This window comes from Mirounga angustirostris, unplaced genomic scaffold (assembly GCF_029215605.1).
Source record: "Mirounga angustirostris isolate CCGP_5_RB_7025 unplaced genomic scaffold, mMirAng1.0.hap1 SCAF_12, whole genome shotgun sequence".
NCBI lineage: Eukaryota > Metazoa > Chordata > Mammalia > Carnivora > Phocidae > Mirounga > Mirounga angustirostris.
Window position 1 is genome coordinate 101,629,219 of NW_026991720.1, and position 23,940 is coordinate 101,653,158.

The 23,940-nt window shown below is 43.4% G+C and overlaps 1 protein-coding gene across 1 annotated transcript in view; it reads right to left on the reverse strand.

Annotated features, from left to right (window-relative positions):
* Positions 1–374: 374 nt before the first annotated feature.
* The window catches only part of SPMIP7 (sperm microtubule inner protein 7), a 54,943-nt gene continuing 31,377 nt past the window's right edge, over positions 375–23,940 (reverse strand). Inside the window, exons 6-9 of the mRNA XM_045865154.3 lie at positions 17,353–17,394; positions 15,916–16,023; positions 5,586–5,693; positions 375–606 (exon numbers count right to left, since the gene is read on the reverse strand). Of these exons, the coding sequence (XP_045721110.1) occupies positions 483–606; positions 5,586–5,693; positions 15,916–16,023; positions 17,353–17,394 (382 nt within the window). The 3' untranslated portion in view covers positions 375–482. The remainder of the gene's footprint in view (positions 607–5,585; positions 5,694–15,915; positions 16,024–17,352; positions 17,395–23,940) is intronic.

Here is a 23,940-nt window from a genome sequence, read left to right on the forward strand (position 1 = left end):
AGATGTTGTCCTTGTGTGACACCATATCTGAAAAGAACACCACCACTTTCTCTCTCAGCCACTCAGTCTTCCCATTAAGAACATATGGGGTTTTGATTGGATAGTCTGTGGTCACAAAATCTACGATCTACCCTCTGCAGTTATAATCACTGCATTAACATGGCCAAGACATGAAACCTCTAGGTAGACCTGGCATTCCAACTCTAAAGAGGAATCTTCTGGAAATACAATGGCTGCTACTGATGACTTCCAGAAAATCTTGGCTGCCATCAGGGAATAGTGGCTCTCCAGGGCCGGGTCAGGCGAGTGACTGAGGTTGGGGCCCAGGATACTCTGCCTAAGGCAGAAAAGAGCTGCAGACCTCATCCGACCTCTACAGACACACCCAGAACATGCCTGGGTCTTTTATTTCCCCATTGCACCATATGCAGTGCCTCCCCAGGGCTGAGGTTTATGAGTCCCACTCGGAGGGCAGGCCTTCGTCAGTATCCTACAGTTCCCTGATGCTTCTTATTGAAAGGATTGTAGGGTTTTACAGTTGTGACCATTCGAGACAGCGGTGCTTGGTGACGGAAGACATCAACTTCCATTTCTTTCCGTAAGATGCTATAAAGGGGGTGGAGAAAAAAAAGAAAAAAATGACCCATAAAATATACATAAAAATACATAACCTCATCTGTTTTCCAACTAACAATACACATGTTCAGGAGAGTGAATGAGGGTCAGGACAGCACATAACAGAGAGACTGGGAATGATTAATCCTTGTGTGCATTGTTTCATTTATTTCTTTTATTTGCATTGAGTCTCATTTATTGCATTACATGCATTATATTGTAATCGGTTTCATTGACTGAAAATCTACTCTGTGCCTAGAGTTACAGTAGGTGCTAAGAATAGATAGAATAGAAAATGTAGTTAAAAGGAGGTACTCAAACGTTACAACACAAAGTCCCTATACTGGCAAGCCTGGGGCAAGGGGCCCAGAGAGGTAGAGGACTCGATCCCAGGACCCCAGGATCACAACCTGAGCCGAAGGCAGACACTTAACTGACTGGGCCACCCTTTTTAATGCTATGATTATCATGATGTCAGAATATTTTATTGTGTGGTGGAAAACATCTGTTGAAGTACAAACTCAAGCTTCTGTTCAGGTGGCGTTCTGGTGTGAAGGAATGCACAGGAAACTCCGGACTGTCCTGGAAACAGGAATGAGGAGAAACCCCCATGTGCATTCTCTCGCTCTCCAAATGGGAGATTGACAACATCAGTCTCCCCCACCTCCTCCACCCCTGCCCCTCACTTCAATCTCATCCACTAATCTCTTTCCTTGCTATTCTGTGTCTCATCTCAATATCAATCTTAGGCACAGGTGGTGTTTTGTACACCTTGCTCAAAATGTGTTACCGGGACCACATGGACCACAACCCCTTGGCATTGACATTCAAGGCCTTAACTCCTTAATCCCAGACTACTGCAACCTCCCAGGCACAAAGATCCACGGCAAATGCACCAGCCCACCCTCTGCATGAAGGGGCATCAACGGTGTTCAGTGTTCAGCCTCTCCTGGTGGTCTTACCAGCCTACATCTGGTGGGCAGGAGCACTGTTGACTGGCAATGTCAGAACGCAGACTGCGAGAGGTTGACAGAGAGTGGGCTGGGAGGGCATGGAGGCAGACAGGGGAAGGGATATTTGCCTCTGAAAGAAGCTTAGGAGTGAGAGGGAGGAGGGCAGACAAAGGGATGGTTGCTCAAAGGGGACACCTTTAATTTCTACAGCAGGGAGGTGGCTGGGGTGGGAGGTGGCCAGGTTTCTTCCCAAGCAAGAGGGAGGGAGCAGGGTTGAAGAGGATCCAGTGCTCAGACGGAAGGATGAACTTTTGGAAGAGCAAGACCTCCTCTTTGGGGGGAAAGGAGACAGAAGCAGTGGTGGGAAGAGAGATTCTAATGTTGGGGGCAGGGAGGGGAGAACCCACCAGAACACTTGGAGATGGGCTGCAGGCACAAGCAGCCCGCATGGCCCCCCGGGGCAGTGCGAGCCCCTCGCACCGGGGCTTACCAGAATACCAGAGCCTGGGCTCGGGAGCGCCTCTCAGAAACAACAGGAAAAACGCAGCAGATCAGTCAGACACCATCAGGAGGAAGTCAGCTCACTAAGTTCTCATGATACTCACCAGAGAGAGACCTTGACTCCCACTTTCACAGGGAATTTTCAGCAAAAATACATTAAATATAGTGTCACAAAAATTGAGAGCTGATGCTTCATGAAGGAGAATCTCAAAGGCCCGATGTTCTCTGATCTCAAGGGCCAGGGGGCCTCCTCGTGTTAGAGAGAGCTTTTTAAAGTCTGACCGCCCCACTGTGTTTTCTCGCTGCCAAGCCCCAGGGCCTGTTGGGCGCCGCCGTTAGGAGCGGGCACAGGGATAGGGGTCCGGACACCCGGCCCAACAGAGCTCGGTCGCTTCCTTGTGAGTGACCCTCGGGTTGCTGCCACCATCTGTCTCCAGAGCCTATGTGTACCCCAAGAATAAGAACCCCAGAGAAGCCACCGCAGAGGGTCCTCAGTCCCCACCCTGAGACAAAATGACAGAGCTGTGTGCAGTGTGGGGGGATGGTGAGTGTGGGGCTCACCAGAGGTCAGCAATGGGCCTAAACCTGAGCTTGAGGGTGTGGCCAAAAGACTCGAGTCCTTTTCCCAGGAAGTAACAGCAGTAGGAACATTAGGAACAGCAGGAACAGCAGTAGCAACATTAGGAACAGCAGGAACAGCAGTAGGAACAGGAGGAACAGCAGGAACAGCACCAGGAACATTAGGAACAGCGGGAACAGCACCAGGAACATTAGGAACAGTGGGAACAGCACCAGGAACATTAGGAACAGCAGGAACAGCGGTAGGAACATTAGGAACGGCGGGAACAGCACCAGGAACATTAGGAACAGCAGGAACAGCGGTAGGAACATTAGGAACGGCGGGAACAGCACCAGGAACATTAGGAACAGCAGGAACAGCAGTAGGAACAGCAGGAACAGCAGTAGGAACATTAGGAACAGCGGGAACAGCACCAGGAACAGCAGGAATAGCAGGAACAGCAGTAGGAACATTAGGAACAGCAGGAACAGCACCAGGAACATTAGGAACAGCAGGAACAGCAGTAGGAACAGCAGGAATAGCAGGAACAGCACCAGGAACATTAGGAACAGCAGGAACAGCAGTAGGAACAGCAGAACAGCAGGGAGAACACCAGGAACATTAGGAACAGCAGGAAGAGCACCAGGGACATTAGGAATAGCAGGAACAGCAGGAACAGCAGTAGGAATAGCAGGAACAGCAGTAGGAACATTATAGCATTAGTAACAGTTCAGTAACAGTGAAGGATGGTTTTCCACTTGGAAATACAGATTTCTTTGAAATATAGTAGAACATGGAACCGCTAGATCACGTGGCCGGGGAAACGTGCTAGACCCATCAGGTATCAGAGCTGTGGTCTGAGACGTATGGGGAGAGAAGACGGATCATGAAGGAAGAAGGCAAGGGATCAGGAATGTTCACATTTGCCCTGGGAAGACATAACTGGGTCTGTCCCCTGTCATTATCCACCCAGACACAGTGTATGATTCCATCTTTGTGGACACTACGTCTAAACAACAGACATCAGAATGCATTTAATTTTGCAATTGTTTCTTTAGGCCCATCAGCGAAATAAAATCCATTAATTGTCTAAATTTCCATCAGTCCTGCCTTTGCAAATGGATCTGTGACTTTGGAAAATGTGTCCTGAGAGAAAACTGATTGAATGCAAAATAGTAGCCTTGAAAGCCAATGTCCTCCTTTAAAATGTTTCTTATCAGGTGACCCAGAGGTTCTAAGCAATCAGCAAACCCAGAATTTAGATCAGTTGATGAAGCCCTCTGTCAGCAGGCACTTCCCTGTGCCCAGTCACTGCCTGAGGAACCAGGTCCTGCATACAGGGTGTGCAATGATCTGGGTGCCCCACACGGCCCTCTTATGGTTCCATGGTTGTGTGGTGAGGGGCTTCGCATGTGGGATCCCTGGAATAAGCCAGTCCTTCCACACACAGCCTGGCCCGCAGATATCTATGAGACCAAGGGTCACTGCCTGAACCCCTTCCTCTGTGAAGCCTTCCTTACTGCCCCCCACGTGGATCCATGCGGATCCCCTGAAATCTTCTGTTTGCCTCACTGTCCTGATCTGTAAAATGGGGAAACAAGAGCATAGCCCTCACAGGGTTTCTGGGTTGGTGAGATGACTTGGTAAGTACAAAGCACTTGGATAGCCTGGTGTAGACGAAGCGCTCACCCATGTGAGTGACAGTATTAGGGTGACATGCGTCATCCTCTACTATGGTTGTGTGTTTCTTGCTCACGGCTAGACTCTGAGCTCCTTGCAAACTGGGTCTAGTTCTTGTGAATTCCTGGAGAACCACGAACTTGGTTGACCCAGTGAAAGCACATACAAATGAACCAGTAAAGGCATGAGTGAACAAGAGAATAAATAGCCCATATGAACTGACCACTAGGGCCCACGAGGCTCTCCCCAGTTGCCCCCTTTCAGAACATGTAAGAAATCCAGTGGGATGGCTTGGACTCTGCCTGAAGGCCACCTCCTCAGAAAGCCCTCCCGGACTGCCAAGCTAACTCAGCACCCTGTCCAGGCCCTACCTACTACACCTCCCCACCTTTTCTCCTTGGCAGCACATAGCACTCTCTCAAATCATTTTATTTCTTCAATTACTTGTGTGCTTTTGTGCTGTCTGTCACACCAGAACGTAAGCTCCTGAGAGCCGGAATCACGTGTGCTCAGGGCCTTGAATGGTGCCTGGCCCAGAGTGGATGCTCAATAAATGTTGGATAAATGAATGGATTCTCTACCAAAAGGAGCAAAGGCACCCTTTGGGGGAGAACCACCTCCCTCCTCCTCCAAGACGCACAGGGACCTCCCGGGATAGTTTATTTATTTGCAGGAACCAGCAACTGGACCCCTTTAAGACCGCATTTGCATTTTCAAGACTGTGTCATGTTATTTGCAAGCCCAGGACCTCCATCAAACATTTTCAGATTTGAGTTATAATGAACAATAATGCGTTGCTTCTCTCTGGCAGCCCCAAATAACGGAGTCCACAAGAGCCTTCCATCTGAGATCTCCTGCTTTCGATTCCTAAAATGGTGTTTAAAAATACATGTGACTTTCAACAGAATGTTGTCTCATGAAAACTAAGGCGGTGATTCACAGGGAGTAAATATGTGGCTCATGCGATGGGTTCCCAGCATCCACCCGTGTTCTGCTGGTCACGCAGAAGCGTGCTATGGGTGCAAAGCTGTAAGTCCAAGAGGTAAAGATGTCGCTCACCTAACACACTTTAAGAATCTTCGTAGGCTCCTTTAGCAACAGCAGGAAGATGAACGCTTCTGTCTTTTGGACTTGACACCCCATTTTTAAAAATGATGTAAATTTACTCTTCATATGTAATTGTTCTTTAATGGAATAACCATAATGACGATCCCTCCCCCGACCCCCGCCTGCCTCCAGTGTCTCTGAGCACATTGAGTAATAGGACTCAGACTTACCGGTGCACTTCTGAGTCTGGTGATGGGGTTGTTGATGGAATATCAGAATTTGCCGGGTGGCTGGCTGCGAAATGAACCTTCCCGGTGTATCCTGGGATATTGGCAGAGCTGAAGGAAAGAGTTAAAAGAGAGGGGAGAGAGGAAATGAAAAGAGGCATTTGTGAAATAGTTCGGGTCACCAGCACCCACACATGAAAGTACAAAGGGCGACTCTGGAAATCCGGTTGGCAAACAGGAAAGGGTAGAGGCAGGGGCACAGTGACTCAGAAATGCACACATAGCCGCTCTGCTCTAGGACTGAAAAAACTCATTTCCAGCCCATGTTTTTCCTATTATTTGAATTTGCAGGTATTTTACATACATGATTCACCGCCAAGCTGTTTCCTAGTGAAGGAGGACACAGGTTCTTTATAGAACCGCAGACCTGTCCTCCACACATGACCCTGTCATGCTGACTCCAGTCCTAGTCGACACACAACTGTGTGGGCTTTTTTTAAGATATTGAGAGAGGGAGCAAGAGAGGGAGCACCAACGGGGAGTGGCAGGCAGATGGAGAGGGAGAAGCAGACTCCCCGCTGAGCAGGGAGCCCGACGTGGGGCTCGATCCCAGGACCCTGGGATCATGACCCGAGCTGAAAGTAGACGCTTACCCGACTGAGCCACCCAGGCACCCACATAACAGTGTTTTTAACATAATATTTTCTTATCACCATTGTTGTACTGCATTCCTGATGTCACGTAATTTCTTGAAATTTCACAGACTTACACAAGCATGGGCTTGTTCAGTGCAACCCCACTTACTCTTCTGCCTTTCCTGTCCTTCTCCCACCCGCGAGAGGGGAGGGAAGACAGCACGGGAACATAGGGGAAGGTTCTTCACTGTAGATATAAACTCCCTCTCTAGAAAGGGAAGCAAATATTCCAAAGAAGTATTTTAATAGGCAGTTCAGAGGCATATGTATCCTGACTAATACTTTTTGCCATCTTCATAGCACACAAATGTTTGAAGTGAATTCTTTGCTGAGGGAGAGGTGGGGCTGAGCTCCGGGGCAGGGCTGTGTGGGCTCAGTCCCCAGTGCTGCTTACAACCTGTGGCCGTGGCCTCCCCGGAGCCAGGGATGGTAGGGAATTTAAACTGTATTTCAAGGAGCAAGAACCCACTATGTGCAAATCCTGACGCTCACTCAGCTAGTACGTGATCTTTGTGGACTTGAACTGCTAGCATCCTGCGGGTGCTAGAGCCTCAGCTCATCGTACGTGTTTGGGAGGGACAAGGATGACCGCCACCATCGTTCATAAACCAGGAGCGAGGAAAGGGCCAAGACAACGGGCTGCCACTTCTGCTCAGTCAGTGGTTGGCACTTCCCATCCCTGGGCCTTTTCTTCAGGAGCGTGATATTTCTCAGGCGCTGGTCCTCGTTCGAGACGGATGCGCAGACAAAATGCAATACAATGACAGCTGCAGCAAGGAAACCTCTGTCCAGGGCGAACGACCAGTTCCTCTGTGGGTCTCTTGCTTGCACCCGCGGCCTTCCCCACCCCCCACACACAATAAGCCAAAGAAAACGTCCAGGATCCATTTGCCTTAGGAGAACGTTTTGAAATAGGAGGCTTCAGGGGAGTTGGTTCTTAGAGCAGCAGGTGAGGAGGCGGATGGAGGAGAGTGGCATGGGGATGTGGGTGTGGGCTCAAGGGTCAGGGCTCCGATTCGAACCCCACGACTCCGCTCATTAGCTCACAGGACTGCACCACAGACGTGGAATCTCTCAGAGCCTTACTGCCTCAGCCACGCAAGGGGGTAAAGACAGCAAACTCAAGGCCTGATCGTCTTTGGTGGGGAAAAGGTACCTGTTCCTGGGGCAGCCCCTTGGTGTCCCTCCGTGCTGGATCGTGGATTATAGCGCAGACCTTGGTGTTCCCTCCGCACATGGATCGTGGCGCAGACCTTCGGTGTATCCCCGGGCGTGGATCAAGGCACAGCCCCTTGGTGCCCTGCTCCCCACTCGTGGACCATGGATTGTGGCACAGACCTTTACGCATGGATCCTTTTATGCATGGAAAGGGCTCCTGACACAGCCCCTCCATGCCCCCCCACATGTGGATCGCGGCACAGTCCCTCGGTGTCCCTCCATGCATGGTTATCTGTTAGTATTGGAATGTTAGAGAAAAAATTATGTACCAGGCAGGAGTTGTACTAATAAACCCCATCTGTGTCTTGCAAGTGACAAGTCATAGCCTTGCTGTGACTATAGGTGATGATATACCGGCTTCCAAGCAGCAAAACAGGGACACCTGATGCTAACAGAGTGAAGGGACCGTGCATCAATGGTAATTGCAGAAGAAATTGTACACCTTATTGGATCTTGGGAGACTAGGAAAATGAGGTAGGGAGAGAGCAGGGAAGCCTACTGCATGGGGAGCCGGGCCTCTCTTCCACTCCTGACTTGCCCCTTAACCAACTGTGAGTTCTTCCTCCAGGGACGGAAGCCCTCTGGACCCCAGCCCAGTCCCCCTGCAGCAGGGAGAGAAACCCATCCACCTCTTCAAGGCTCATCCAGGGTAGAAGGGGGTTCAATGAATGTGAAGGCGGCCAGCAAATCTTCAGCACTTAGTAGGGGCTCAACTAATTTTAGTTGAAACACAAGATTTTAAGAATTTAAGATTTTAATGAGAAATTTACAAAATAGGAGCCTGATAGGTAGAGAAGGTGAAGTTTATCCAGCACAAGCAGCCAAAAAGATATTCAGACAGTGGCTTCCAAATGTCACACTGAATAACTCATGGGGATTTTTCAAAGGTACCCATGCCTGACTCCCAGCCCCCAGACATTCTGATTTAACTGGTAAGGGGGGTGTGACCTGGGAATTGGGGTCTTCAAAAGCTCTCGAGATAATTCTAGATAAGCAGTGCATCGAAGTTTGGAAATCCCCATGTCAGAGCTACATTTTCAGGTTTGTTGGAGGGACCTGGGTGATCAAATCAGCGTTGCCAAATTCTAGGCAGTGCCCTTTAGGATTTCCTGGAATTTTCTTGAAGAAGTGTGGCTGTATGTCAGAGAGGTAACCAAAAACAGGGCAAAATTATTCATGTGTCTGTCTTTCCCCCAAACATTCTATAAAGCTTCCATGCATGTTACAGAGGAAATCCCCTTCCTCTGCATGAGATGTTTTTTCCACTGCTTCTGAAACACCTGCAGAATTGAAATGCCTCTAAAGTCACGGCCTTCCATGAGAGCAGTTAAGAAGCCAAGATGGAGGCGAGCGGTCTGCCAACTGGGAGGAGAGCCTGGCAGAGAACATCAGACAGCTCCGCGTGCCCCATGGCACACAGGTTACTGCTGCGAGGTGGTATGACACACCACGCTATCATGATGATACGATGTTGTGTTACCTCACATCCAAAAACAACAAACCACGAGCCAGGAGACATTAAAGAGAAGCCACTTAGGCTTAAGAAATGAATTCAGTTGCATAACAAACCAATTTTGAAATTTGGCCAAATATTTGAAAGCGAAAGTCCTCACCCACGCCGCTTCTAAATCTATTCCATTTACCCACCCCCCCTTTGCAGGGACATCACGGGGGGAATTTTTTCCATCTTCAGTGCAACACGTTGACCTCCTGTCAAGAAGAGAATAGTCTCTGGGGGACACTCTGCAGCCCTGCTGCTGAGGGGTGACATGGGCTTTTAAATGTATTTCCAGATTGGTTCCGTGTTCAAAGACCCCCCTCCTCCTCTTAAGGAGAGCAGAGAGAAGCTGGAATTCATTTAAAAATAAGATAAGTCTTCATTGTTTGTCTTTGCTCCATAGCTTCTAGGCCTTTGAACACCTTCTGGCGTACTCCGATTCCCAGAGTAAACCGGGATTCTCTTTGCTATGGGTAGGTGGGAAGACATTATCGCCTAAATATGCAACTAACTGGCTTTGTTAAACCCAGCAAAATAAAATAGAAAATAAAGAATTTTAGAATATAAGGAACTTAGTGGGCTTCTTAGAAAAGGGAGCACAGAGGGTGTGTAATTAAAAGCTAAACAGGAAATGAAGAAGAAGAAGCTGTGGGAAGAGCAGGTTGTGTGTAGAATACAGGTCGTGTGCACGTGGGCTGGGATGTCAGCCCGCAGAGAGCTTCTTCGCTGTTCCCTGGACGTGGCTCATGCTCACGGGACCAGCCGCTGTATCCCAGGCACTGTTTTAAACACTGGCATGAATTCACTTAATCCTCACAAGACCCCGTTTTGTAGGTCCTAGAATCATGCCTGTCGTGCAGATGCAGGACCTGAGGTTTTAGAGAGAGTCTAAGGAACGTGCCCCGAGCCATTTGAGCTGGCGGGGGCACAGGACCACCCCCACCCAGAAGGCCCGGATGTAAGGGGTGCCATCCTTGCCTGGATCCATTTTGGACAACCAGGGCCCGCAGCAGAGGCAGGACAGCCCTGCTACCTCCGAGTGGTCGCATTTACTCAGGACACGGGTGCACATGCGAGTTCAAGTCAATTCGACGATCTTTCATTGAGAGCTGTTCAGTGTCAGGTACACATCCAGGCAGAAATCAGCCAGGCCTGCTCCTGACACCTTTCACTTAATGAGAACATTTTTAAATGCACATGTAGAGGTTTGAAGAACCCAAGTGGGGTGAAGACCGCCAATGCAAAGTAACGGGGAGGGTGGGAGGGGGCGTATGAGAGGGATACAGAAAGAGAGAGGCATGGGGTCAGAGGGCAGAGGGCAGAGAGGCTGGTATTGAACCCTGGGGCTGCCCCTACCAGCCATGGGACCTTAGACAACAGAACTGAAGCTCTGGGAGCCACACTGTGTTCTGGTCAGGGAACCTGTGCCTCCCCTGGAGGGGGCAGGGCAGGGGGAGGGGTCAAGACTGGCCCAGGGCAAGGGGGGTGGTGGGACAAAGGCAAGGCTGGGCTTTCGGGGAGGGCCGAGACAAGGGGGCTGCAGAACATTCTTGGGGTGCCCACAGCTAGAGGGGAAAAAGAAGGAGGGGCCTTGAGCTTGGATTTACTTGTTTTGACTGTCGGGCGAGAAATCTAAGTAAGACCACCATCATTTTGGACATTGGGTTGTGTTTCTCAGAATGGAAGATATTTGGGCCCCAAGATCTGTTCAGGAATTACATTTTATTACCCTCATTGAGTGCCTACACTTGCTTTTCCTCTGTTCTTAGAATGTCCCCGAAGGGAAGGGAACACAGAAATAACCCAGAGGCTTTGAATGCCAACAGGGCTGGATGGAGGCTTCCCCAGACGCAAAGGCATGTCCTTGTGAGCAGGGCATGAGCTTGCCCTGGGGGTTAGGTGGCCTGTCTCTCAGTCTCTCCTGAAATGAGTGCTCTGGGGCTCTTTACATCATGCCCTCCAGCCTCAGCCTCCTCATCTGTAAAATGGGGACCGTACCTGTTCCCGCGCCTCTGGCCTCATCACACAATTTTGAAAAACAAATGAAGGAGTAGATGTGAAAGTCCTCTGAAAAGGCAGAAGTGTCGGCTAAGGTAAGGAACTACTATTCATAGCCTCATTCTTGAACCTGGGTTGTGGTAAGGTTGTGTGTGCGTGTGTGTGTGTGTGTGTGTGTGTGTGTCTGTTTTTAAAGGTGCAGCATACCGCAGTGACTGACAGGAAGGCCCCGCCTTCTTCCATCTCAGACCTTGGTCCTCACCTGCCTGAGGATCCATTCTGGACAATCAGTGGTTATCTGCAAATGCTTCATCGCAGAGATGACTGAGGTGAAGACACAGTGAATATGAAACCGTGTAGTCTTGAAATGAAGGATTACAGCCTCGTGGAAGACAGCCCAGTGGGGGAGAGGGGGGCCTGGCGGGTTTGGGAAAACAGGCCAGTGGTGTGGCTGGAAAGCACCAGGTGTGGGGGCGGGAGGCACGGGTTCATGGCCGGCTTCCACTTCACTGGGCTGTGTCACCTGGGCGGGCACCTCTCCTTCTCTGAGCCTATTTCCCTGCTGGTAAAACCAGGGGCTGGGCCAGGTGAGAGGCATTACCTAAGACCCCAGGTCCGTAGCTCCAACAGCTGGTCGTTGGCAAAAGAAAACCCACTTCCAGCATTTCCTTAGGAAAGAGCAGAATTTTATGCCTTTGGATCCTGACTGCACAGATACGCTGTTCCATATCATTCCCACAGTTAGGTGCTTTGCACCGATGACTCTTGAACGCAAAGCATTTTGGAACGACATGGAATCACAGATAATTACTAAAAGGAAACAAACTTCTCATCAACCTTGTTCATTAAGCTCTTGCAAAGAATATAGCTCTTACATTCAAGAGAAGGATAAAAAAATCATATTTGGGGGGAAGGGGGTTTCCTTACGTTAGGTTTTGCTTTATTTTTTTTGCTTGACACAGATTCTAAGTGAGGAGTGACTTTTTTTTTTTAATTCCTGAAGAGTAACCTGATCCAGTAAACAGTACATGTTTGTTGAAGGGATGAAAAAGCCGTTTTTCCCGAGCTTTAAGATATCCTGTTGAACCCAATGGATATTGTGGATTCACTTAGTTCCTCGACTATTCTCAAGTTACAAGTGAGGAACTACAACGAAAACTGCATTAATATTGTGAGTTCCTTAACTGTAAATGTTTTGTAATAATCGGGCACTCCCACAAATTAGAAGATATTTCAATTTTAGTAAGAAAACACTGTTTTTAGGGATTTATTCTACATAAATGCATGCATAATTGTGCAAAGGTGTATGTGGAGGTATTTATTGTTACATTGTTTACAATAGGAAAAATGTGTACTAAGTCCTTGGCCTCTGTAAACTATAATATAGCTTTGTTTGAATATCAGGCAGCCATTAAAAAGGTTTTAATAGTCCTGCATAGTGTCAGGGAGAATGTGTATTGCGTATTTCAGCTTTACACACACATGTATGCACACAACAGTACACAGGGACCTATACTTTTCAGACACTCATGTGTGTGGGGGAGAGTAAAAAATATATCAAGCTTTTAATTTTGGGGTTGAAAATGGAAAAGACATTCTACTTTCTGCACTTTAAAAATATTTGATTTATTTTTACAGTGAAAAGATTTGAGAGATTAAAAAAAAGATGTCTGGTAAGCTTTAACACTAGCATCAAAGGAGGACACAAATACTAAGAACAAATACTTGTTCTGTAAATCTATATAAAATTTCCAAAAAAATGAGTTTGCAACATGCTTAAGAATGTTCCTGTGTTTTGACTGCAGAATTCACTTCGAGGAGTCTCCCTTAAGTAAAGATCCCAACTCATAAAATGAGTCACATAACAAAGTGCTTGGTGGCAGTATTTATCATAACAAAAAAATGCAAAGAATTTGCATATGTCACCAATCAATTGAGTGAACTAGTCAATGACAAACACATCTACACAAATAAAAATTATAATGAGTGCATAATACATGTAACTATGATGCTGTTGTAATGTTAAGGTGGTAAAAATTTTAAATGTAATATGACCCTAGCTAATGAACATATGAAAGCAAGACTAAAAGCTCATATGACTGATGGGACTATGTCAAAATCTTAATAATGGTTTGTGTGAGAGTGTGGTTATATTTATGACCAATGTCTCTATACTTTTTTTCCATAATGATCAGATTCGGTTCTACAATAATTTTTTAAGCTCTTTTTAAAACAATTAGTACAATCACCAGCAATTTTAAAAACCCTGGCCACGTCAGATGACTTGGTAACCAGAAAACAAAATCTGAAATTAAGGAAGGCAATTTGAAAGACAGTCACTCTTTTGGAAGACTGGTGATCCCAACAATGGAACCACCTGAACGAAGAGGCAGAGGCCTTGAGCATCTGTATTCTGGCTTCTGTTGAAGAAGTGGGGAGCCACAGGGCTCACCTACCATGATTAAGTCTCACGGATCATGGGGAGAATCCTGAAGATAATGTCATGAAGACAATTTCCTTTAAGAAAGTTTAAGATGAGGAAATAAGGGAAGAGTCATATTTGGTTTGGAATAAAACGGCACTCTATATTCTGAACTTGGCACAAAGGTAGTTAAGTTCATGTGTTCCTGGGTTTGGGATTTTATGCAAATGGAATCATACGGTGTTGTCTTTTAGCTCAATGCGGTTTTGTAAAAACAACAAAGGGTTTTGTTTAGAGATCTGTATGTATGTAGTAAAACTATCAAGCAAAGTAAGTGAAGGATAAGCATGCAGTCTGATGGTGATGACTTCTGGGTTGGGAAGGGGACCCAGGTGATGAAGTTAGGAGGTACAAACAAGTGGCTTAAAAGATAATTAGTAAAATATTATCTCTTTATCTAGGCAGGAAAACACATGCATTTATGTGTTATTTTACTTTCTATGTTACATAGGACACTATATATTTTAGTATCTATCAATATTTCATAATAAAAGTGCAAAGCATTTCTTTGTGTTAAAAGGTTAAGATTACATGAAAAACTGAAAGCTGATGGAAAGAAGAAACTTTGCAAGGTTGGTGGCCCTCTAGTGCCCAAATCGCACAAATACAATTAATGTCTTCAATTCTTTTCCGAGATCCACTCATACTTTCATTTCCTTAAAAACAGAAATCAACAGCAAGACCAGGGAGAGTGGCACGGTCCCAGAGTTATTCAGGTTAGACGGTATGTTTTACATCAAATTCTTAAAATGCTGCCAGGCTGATTTTCACTGTCTTTGAAGAATGACCCAAGAGAGTATGTTTCGACTCTCTGGCAAGCATGTTTCATAAAATGTTTCAAAAATTAAAGATACATTTCAAAAGAAAAAGAGTATTAAATTTTTATACCTGTAGGATATTTTTAAATTGGTTTCATCCCCATGTCCTTCTTTTAAAATCTTTAGAATTACTACGTTTAATAGTACTAATTTCCTTACAAATTTTGAGGAAGAATCACACTAACGAATCCTTCAAGACCTAGCTCAGACGTCACAGGCAGCCTTCGGGTCCCACGGGTGAAAGACTCTCTCTGTGCACCTGAGCTTCGAAAACACGAAGCTAACATTTTCGGGGACTTACTTCATCCTGCTTTATATCATAATCATTTGTGTACAGCTCTTATCCACCCATCAGATGCTTGAGGTACGCCAGGGCAAAGTCTCTGTCTTTTTTATCTTTATGTTACCAGTTCTTAACACGGTACCTGGAGAATTTTATAGGCTCTTTTGTCTTTTCCTTTGGGTGCCTGATCTAGAGATTTAAGTGAGATAATTTACACAACTATATTTTAAAACTGAAGTTAGATTTGAAACACATGTTATAGTTCGGCCAAGCAGTCAAAAAAATTACATAGACAGAATGGATAACATAGGGAAATGTGAGATTATTGTAGGTTGGTTAGAGTATTGCATCTAACCTGCAACAGAGAAATGCAGCTTGTTTGCATCATGGGCACAACTGACATTTCGGAAAAAACAGGAATCAACTAACACTGAAAAATACTGTCGCGATTCACAGTTCGGCCTTGCATGAAATGTGCAAATTTGTCAGTCATCACAGAAACTGATGGGAGAATATCCATGACATTCAGCGACTCAGTGACATAATGAAAGGAGCACAGGATTTCAACATCCAGCAGCGTCTGGTGGATCCTAGGGAGGTAACTTCTGAGCCCTACTGTTCCCATTGGTAAAAGCAAATATATATACATATTATATATAAACATGCTACATATATTTATATAGCTTAATATATTATATGATAAATATATTTTTATATTTATATATGATATGTAGTGTGTATTATATATTATATATCATATAGTACATGTTTTACATACAATATATTATATTATAGCTTATAAGTTATATAACTTTTTTATATTATGTTTTATATTATATATGTTTTATATATAAGTTATATGTTATATTATAAGCATATTATATATAATAATGTATTATATATTACTGTATATATTATTTGTATATTATAAAAATATATGTGATATATTTTTATTATATATTATATAAGATTATAGAAGTGTATAAGTATACATAAGTATATATATATAAGATTACAGAAGTGTGTAAATATATATAAGTATACTATTATACAATTTTATAATATATAAAATATATTTTATATAGATTATGTGAATATATTTTATATATCTATAAAACGTGGAATATAAAATATATCACATGCATGTATATCCAGGCACCCAGGTTAGTCAGTGCACAAAATTGTGATCTCATTTGTGACAAGTGCTTTCAGACAGCTGCTGTCTTTCTTCTTAAGCTATGTCCCTGGTGGCCGTCTTTTCTTTCTCACTTATGATAAAGCCCATCACCATGTTCCATCCTTAACGGTAACGTAAGGGGAGTAATTATGAGTGGAACTCACCGACTTGTGTTTGTATAGAGCGTTTTAGAGGTCCGAGGCTTGGCGACAGATGTGATGTCTCCGAAGGGGTTGTCCACGTCATCAGCATTTGTGGACTGCACGTAACCACTGTTTACATGACAGGGAAAGAAAACGTGGGTTTCTTTATAAGAAAAATGAACAAAAAGATCAACAGGGTCCTAACATCCAAAGGAAATCTTATTTGCTAAAATAGATCAAAAACTGAAAAAGCAAAATAAATTAATAATAATAATAATAATCACGATGATGGAAAAATTTGCCTTAAAAAAATAAAGGCAAGAGATTTTCCCATTTTCAGAGTAACAGTTGCCAGGCCCTCATGATCTTAAGTTTGGGCCAGAGTGGGAGTAACAGGTGGGTTGTGTTTTTTGGTGCCGAGAATCAGGCTGTCTCTGCAGCCCTGGGTTGGCTCCCTCACTGGAGAAGGGGATCAAGCCTGGGGTAGGGCAGAGACCGGCATCTGCCAGAGCCACTAGGGCTCCAGCTGGGGACAGAAACTTAGTTGGAAAGACTGGTCACCTCCATCATGGAGCAGTAATGAGGGAGGGGGAGGGCAAAGGTGAAAGACCCATCTTCTTGGATTCACTTTGTTCCATGGCCCTATGATCTGAATATTTATGTTCCTCCCATATTCCTATGTTGAAATTCTAATGCCCAAAGGTGATGGTAGGAGGAGGTGGAGGGAGCAGGAGGTGGGAGGAGCTCGGATCATGAGGGTGGAGCCCTCCTGAGCGGGATTAGTGTTCTTCTAAGAACACAGAGCTCTCTTGCCCCTTCCACCCTGGAAGGACAGGTGGAGAAGTCTGGGACTCAGGAGAGAGTCCTCTCCCCGCCAGGCTGGCACCCAGATCTTGGGCTTCCAGGCTCAAGAACTGTTAGAAAGACATGTCTGTTGTTTATAAGCCACCCAGTCAGTGACGTTTCAGGATAGCAGCCCAACAGACTCAAACACAAGGTTATTCCTCAACCCAAAGCGGAGAGGACCCCCACACAGTGGACGATGCAGGTCCTTGCCAACTATGGAAAGCCAAATTTAAATTTAGAAAAGTAAGAAGAGACATTTCCTGTACTTCAGTGTTAGCGAGCACATTGCATCTTCCGCATCGAGTATCAAAGCCTTTCTGGTTGACAACATCCAATATTAGTAGCACCCAGCGTATTTTACTTCGTAAAATAACCAATTTGGGGAAACAGAAAAATACCACTCCCCCTTTCTTTCTTTTATCAAAATCGTTAACAGATCTGTGATGGAAGTCCTGACATTAAGCAGGCTGTGTGCTGGCAAAACATTAGAAATCTGTTCGAAAGTATAAGTTGTCTTAAACAGTGAATTACAAACATGAGTGAGCTGAAGGCAGCTACAATTTAGATGTAAATCTAGTAATTTTTAAGACATTTAGAAACACTCTCACTTACGTATAAAGAGGAATGTATTTGCTTCTGGAACTTGGACTCACGCTTAGAAAAAAGAGAAAATAAGGACAATGGAGTTATTGACATTAACTTAATAAGCATCAAATTATTACAGTGTTTCTCTTATTAAGAAGAGCAAAGTGTTAAGATACCTCATGGGAATTAACCTCTAAGAGTTTGTAATTTTAAACTGAGGTGATTTAAAGATGTAGTTTTAAGTGAAAATCAAAAACAGAACAAATTGACTCCAGCTCTCAAGGAGTCGGGTTTGCTCTTGGTTTGCTCTCTGTAGCCCTAATTTAGAGCCTTTCTTCTTGGCTTTCCCTTTTGCTGTACGCTTCCTTCGGGACTGGACGGGCACTATCTGGCAAAGCCGGACCCCCGATTTTCTTAGACACACGGAATTTTTATGTTGAATGGCTCCTACTGACCATCCAGTCTAACTCTCCATGGTATACAGGAAGCAGTCCAGGGCACGAAGTTCTGTGACTCACACGAGATCACAGTTATTTATAGCATCACAAGGAGCTCCAGGTTCATTTTGTATTTTCCCTGCTCCAGCCCCAGAATCGGCCATTTCTTTAGAGGTCTCAAAATTTCTTTTCTTGGAGAGTGGTGATTAAAAGCCAACATCTGGGGGCACCTGGGTGGCTCAGTCAGTGAAGCGTCTGCCTTGGGCTCAGGTCATGATCCCGGGGTCCTGGGATGGAGCCCCGAGTCTGGCTCCCTGCTCAGGGGGGAGTCTGCTTCTCCCTCTGTGCATCTCCTCTCTCTCTGTCTCCCATAAATAAATAAAATATTTAAAAAAATAAAAAATAAAAGCCGACATCTGGGTGTTGGTTATGCTTGTGGCTGCTGGGGTAGGTGTCCCTGCTCCTGGGTACTCCAAGTGGACAGAGCTGGGGACGGACACAAGTGTGGGCACCTCTACAGACCCACATGTGTGTGTGTATTTCTGTATCTGCTATCTGTATATAAATTACAGTAAGCCTGAGTTCATAGGATCCCCCCGATCAAATCCAGTGCCACAGGGTTCATGCATAGCCTTTCTTCCTTACTTATTCGTATTTCCTCCTGACAGTGTGAAACCTGCTTCCTGTTATCTAGCAAACATTTCGTTTTGTTCAAACCCATACATGTAAGCAGTGTTAGAATCACCAACCCATTTCCCTGGGGAGACGCACACACCATCTAGAGCATAGCACTTATATACAATTGGTTTCATCTCTAGCCTTACGTTATTCCGTCAAAATACTGTCTCCAAACTTATTTAGGACCATCCACTAAAGTGTAGTTATGTCACTGATTTGAAACATAGATTCTTTTGCCACCATCCGCATTCCATCCTGGATTCCCCCAACATCTGGCACGTATGGGTGCATATATGCATGTATTTATTTCACTTTGCATTCAGGAAAATTTGTTCTTTTTTTTATTTACAGGTTTTATTTATTTATTTGACAGAGAAAAAGAGAGAGAGCATGAGCAGGGGGGAGGAACAAGGGGGGAGGGAGAAGCAGACTCTCCACTGAGCAGGGAGCCCGACGTGGGACTCGATCCCAGGATGCCGAGATCATGACCTGAGCCGAAAGACGCTTAACCGACGGAGCCACCCAGGCACCCGGTGAAGTTTGTTCTTTTTAGTGAATAGTTCTATTGGTTTCACAAATACAGAGTCAAGTAACCATATAGAGCAGTTCACTACCCTAAATGTTCCCTTTTTAGGCTGTCTGTATTCATCCCTTTCCCCCCTTCCCAACTCCTGGCTGCCATTGTTCTATTCCCATCCTGGTAGTTTTGCCTTTTCTAAATGTCATATAAATGGAGTCATACAATATGTGACCCTTTGGGTCTGGCTGCTTTCACTGAGTAAAATGCAGTTAAGATTCACACACTCTATTGTGTGTTGCATTTGGTTTTTTCATTGCTGAGTAGTATGTCATTGCATGGGTATACTCTAGTATGTTTATCCAGTATGTGCTTTCCCACTGGCCTGTTGAAAGATATCTTGGTGGTTTCTAGGTTTGGGCATTATGAGTTGAGCCACATAGCCATTCGATTATAGGTTTTAGTGTGGGCTCCTAGGAGCAACATTTGCATAGAGGAAGGGTCAGGGTGAGCAGCACTCTCAAAAGCTTGGAGACATGGCAATACTGACTAAGACATACAGCTTTTCACTGATCAAATGATTTCCTATTTAAAAAGTGCAATGGGAGAAGACATCCAAATGGCCAACAGACACATGAAAAAGTGCTCAATATCGCTCGGCATCAGGGAAATCCAAATCAAAACCTCAGTGAGATACCACCTCACACCAGTCAGAATGGCTAAAATGAACAAGTCAGGAAACGACAGATGTTGGTGGGGATGCGGAGAAAGGGGAACCCTCCTACACTATTGGTGGGAATGCAAGCTGGTGCAGCCACTCTGGAAAACAGTATGGAGGTTCCTCAGAAAGTTGAAAATAGAGCTACCATATGATCCAGCAATTGCACTACTGGGTATTTACCCCAAAGATACAAAAGTAGGGATCCGAAAGGGTACGTGCACCCCGATGTTTATAGCAGCAATGTCCACAATAGCCAAACTGTGGAAAGAGCCAAGATGTCCATCGACAGATGAATGGATAAAGAAGAGGTGGTATATATATATACAATGGAATATTATGCAGCCATCAAAAGGAATGAGATCTTGCCATTTGCAACGACGTGGATGGAACTGGAGGGTATTATGTTGAGTGAAATAAGTCAAACAGAGAAAGACATGTATCATATGATCTCACTGATATGAGGGATTCTTAATTGCAGGAAACAAACTGAGGGTTGCTGGAGTGGGGGGTGGGGTGGGAGGGATGGGGTGACTGGGTGATAGACACTGGGGAGGGTATGTGCTCTGGTAAGCGCTGTGAATTGTGCAAGACTGTTGAATCTCAGATCTGTACCTCTGAAACAAATAATGCAATATATGTTAAGAAAAAAAAAAAGAAGAAGAAGAAGGTAGCGGGAGGGGAAGAATGAAGCAGGGGAAATCGGAGGGGTAGATGAACCATGAGAGACGATGGACTCTGAAAAACAAACAGGGTTCTAGAGGGGAGGGGGTGGGAGGATGGGTTAGCCTGGTGGTGGGTATTGAGGAGGGCACATTCTGCATGGAGCACTGGGTGTTATGCACAAACAATGAATCATGGAACACTTCATCTAAAACTAATGATGTAATATATGGGGATTAACATAAGAATAAAAAAATAAATAAAATAAAATGTGCAATGGGGGCACCTGGGTATCTCAATCAGTTAAGCATCTGACTCTTGATCTCAGCTCAAATCATGATCTCAGGCTCGTGAAATCGAGCCCCACATCACGCTCTGTGCTGGGCATGGAGCCTGCTTGAGATTCTCTCTCTCCTTTTCCCTCTGCCCTTCCCCCCTTCTCTCTCTAAAAAAACAAATTAAAATTAAAAATTAAAAAATTAAAAAGGCAATGGATTCATATAAACGGGAATACAAATTTTATCATCTGGGTGAACTATTTGCTATTTCACCACATGATATATAAATAAAAAGATGCTAATAGTGTTCTTATTAGTACTCGCATAATGTAAAAGTTGGCACCAATGATTTGCATCTTGGTTCTTTTATTTACTTATTTTTTTAGTTAGATAAATGTACTTTAAAAAAAAAAATATTTACTTATTTATTTATTTTTTGATGTCGTGTTCCATGATTCATTGTTTGCATATAACACCCAATGCATCTTTGTTCTTCTAAAAGATATTTGATTGTGACCACCAACAGTTTCAGCTTACTATGTTTATGAGTCTTATATTTTGTGAGTGTCTTAATCTTTAAAAAATTATTACCTTTCAACTTCTACCTTGGAATCTATTTTTTATATTGGATGTATTCCACATTTGGCAAAACATTTTAAATAATCTTTATCAAAAAGTTTATACATTATTTTTAGAATATGGCTTGAGAAAATCTACATTTGCTGACAAGACAACATTCTTCTCAATATTTTCACCATTTGCAATACCAAATGCAACAGTTAAACGTGATTATGATTTTGCTTATTTTCACTTCATTATTCTTTTTTCTCTTACTGATATAAAAATTCATTTCTAAAGGGCAATATAAGCTGGTTTTATTGACGTAGTACAAACATTTGAAAAATGTTGTCTTTGACATTATTTTTCCATAACTGAAATTTATCAAGAACTCTCATTAATTTTGCCGACTACAGTTAAATATCTCCTGGACTTAGCAATTAGTTGTGGATTAGGTAAATATAAAATTAAATGTACAAGATTAACCTTCCCATTGAGGTGATGATTGAATCTCTAGGAAAGAAAAGATAGAATAATCTCACTGTGGACATGTGCTTTTCTTATGCATTATCTTTGTCTTACATGATTCTTTATAAACATCTGCAGTATTTTTTGCAAAATACACAGATCTGTCTAGAGTTCCATATGATTCATTCTTATATTTTCTATTCTATTTAATTTTACAAAATGGTGGTTGTGACTCACCACCAATGGGTTGCAACCAACAGGCTACACTTTACTCATTAAACTACTTAGTAGAGTCTACTCATTAACCTGCACTAGAGTAATTGTTCAGTCATGTGGAGAAATGGATCCCTCATTCACACCCTAAACCTGAGTTGATTTCAAATGGTTTAAAGAAATAAATGTGAAAAGCAAAGTGTTTTTTAGAAAAAAGTTAAGAAGAATAATATATTACTTCTGGGTAGGGAAAGATCTATTAAAAAGTCCATAAAAATAATAAGACATGGAAGAAAATATTGATGAATTCAGTTATATTAAAATTCAAAACTTCAGTTCAGCAAAGAGCAGTATAAAACAGAAAAGTCACAGATGAAAAGGAGATACTTTGATGCATATTACCAACAAAGAATTTTTTTCCAGAATAGTAAACATAAAAATTTATACAATTAATACATAAAAGACAAGGAACCCAACTGCAAATGGGGAAAAATGTATGAACAGGTAAGTTACAGATGCGAACACCCAAGTGAGTCGTAACCTACAAAAAATGATTATTGGCTATCAGGTAAATGTAAGTGAAAATGATAATGAAATACAATTTCATACTCATAAGATTAGAATTTTTTTAAATTTGAAATTCCAAATGCTGGCCATGATGTGCAGTGGTGGGAACTCAAGCGCTCCCAATGGTTTAGCCCATAGGTATAACGCATCTGGAGCAGAATGTGCCGATCTCTTGATTATAAGGAAGTCACCCTCTTGATGCCGCAATTGTAGAGGTAAATATGTATATAAAATCTAGAAATATTTTTGTGCTTGAGTACATGAAGAAATGGGGACATTGTTTCCAACTGCAATAAAATAAAAAAATAATTAAATTACAAGAATGGATAAATAAATTGTGGTATATCCATACAACGCAAGACTATCCAGCAAGGAAAGTGAGCACCTAGAGATCTAAATGCCAACTTGTATAAATCTCACAAACACAACAATGAACAAAAATGTTCAAGTTGTATATATATATATATATATATATATATATATATATACATATATATATGTGTGTGTATATATATATATATGTATATATATATATATAATGCCGCTTATATTGAGTTTAGAACCATGGAACACAATGCCATATCTTGGTTAAAAAGAATACATGTGTTTTAAAGGATTATAGGAAGGTATGAAATATGAAACATCAAATCCAGAATGATAGTGATCCCTAAGGAAGAACAGAGAAGCTCTCCATCATGTTGGTAATGCTCTATTTCTAAAACTGGGAAATGCTACACAAATTGCATCATATTCTTATTTGTATGTTTTGTATATATTAAATTTCAATTATTTATTCAAAAATAAATTTAAAAAATAAAAAATAGATGATAACCTAGATGTGGGTTGTAGTGAGAACAAAAAATAGGAAGAAGTAGTGACATTTTCGAAGACAGAAACATCAGGCTTTTTTAGACTGCATGCACAAAATTACTTATGTGGAAGGATTCATAATAAAGCCATAGTTTCTAGCATAAAATAAAACACAAAATAACTGCTTGATGCAAAAGTTGATAGAAATGTTACAATCCCTTGAAGTCCATGGATTTCACAACATTATAATTCTTTATATCAACTTATTCATAAAGCACTCCTTATTTTTAAATGGTTTTAAATTTTTGTGGGTGTTTTTTTTAAAGAGAGAATGTGGGGCGGGGGGCAGAGGGAGAGAGAGAATCTCAAGCAGGCTCCACGCTCAGCAGGAGCCTGATGCAGGGTTCAATATCAGGACCCAGAGATCAAGACCTGAGCCAAAATCAACAGTCGGATGCTTAACTGACTGAGCCACCCAGACGCCCCATTCATAGTCTAAATTGTAAGGAGGGTTAAGAGAAAACAAGAGAAAGCAGGCAACACTGAGCAAGTGAACGGGACTTGGGTTCTCTTTCCCGTCACAGGGATGGAAGTCTGAGGTCTCTGGAATGTTCTCCAGAGGATATACCCCTCACCCCTTCTATAAGCCATGGATGGGAGCACCAGACGTATCAGTGAGAGATCTGTGATAGTGAAAAATTTACTGAT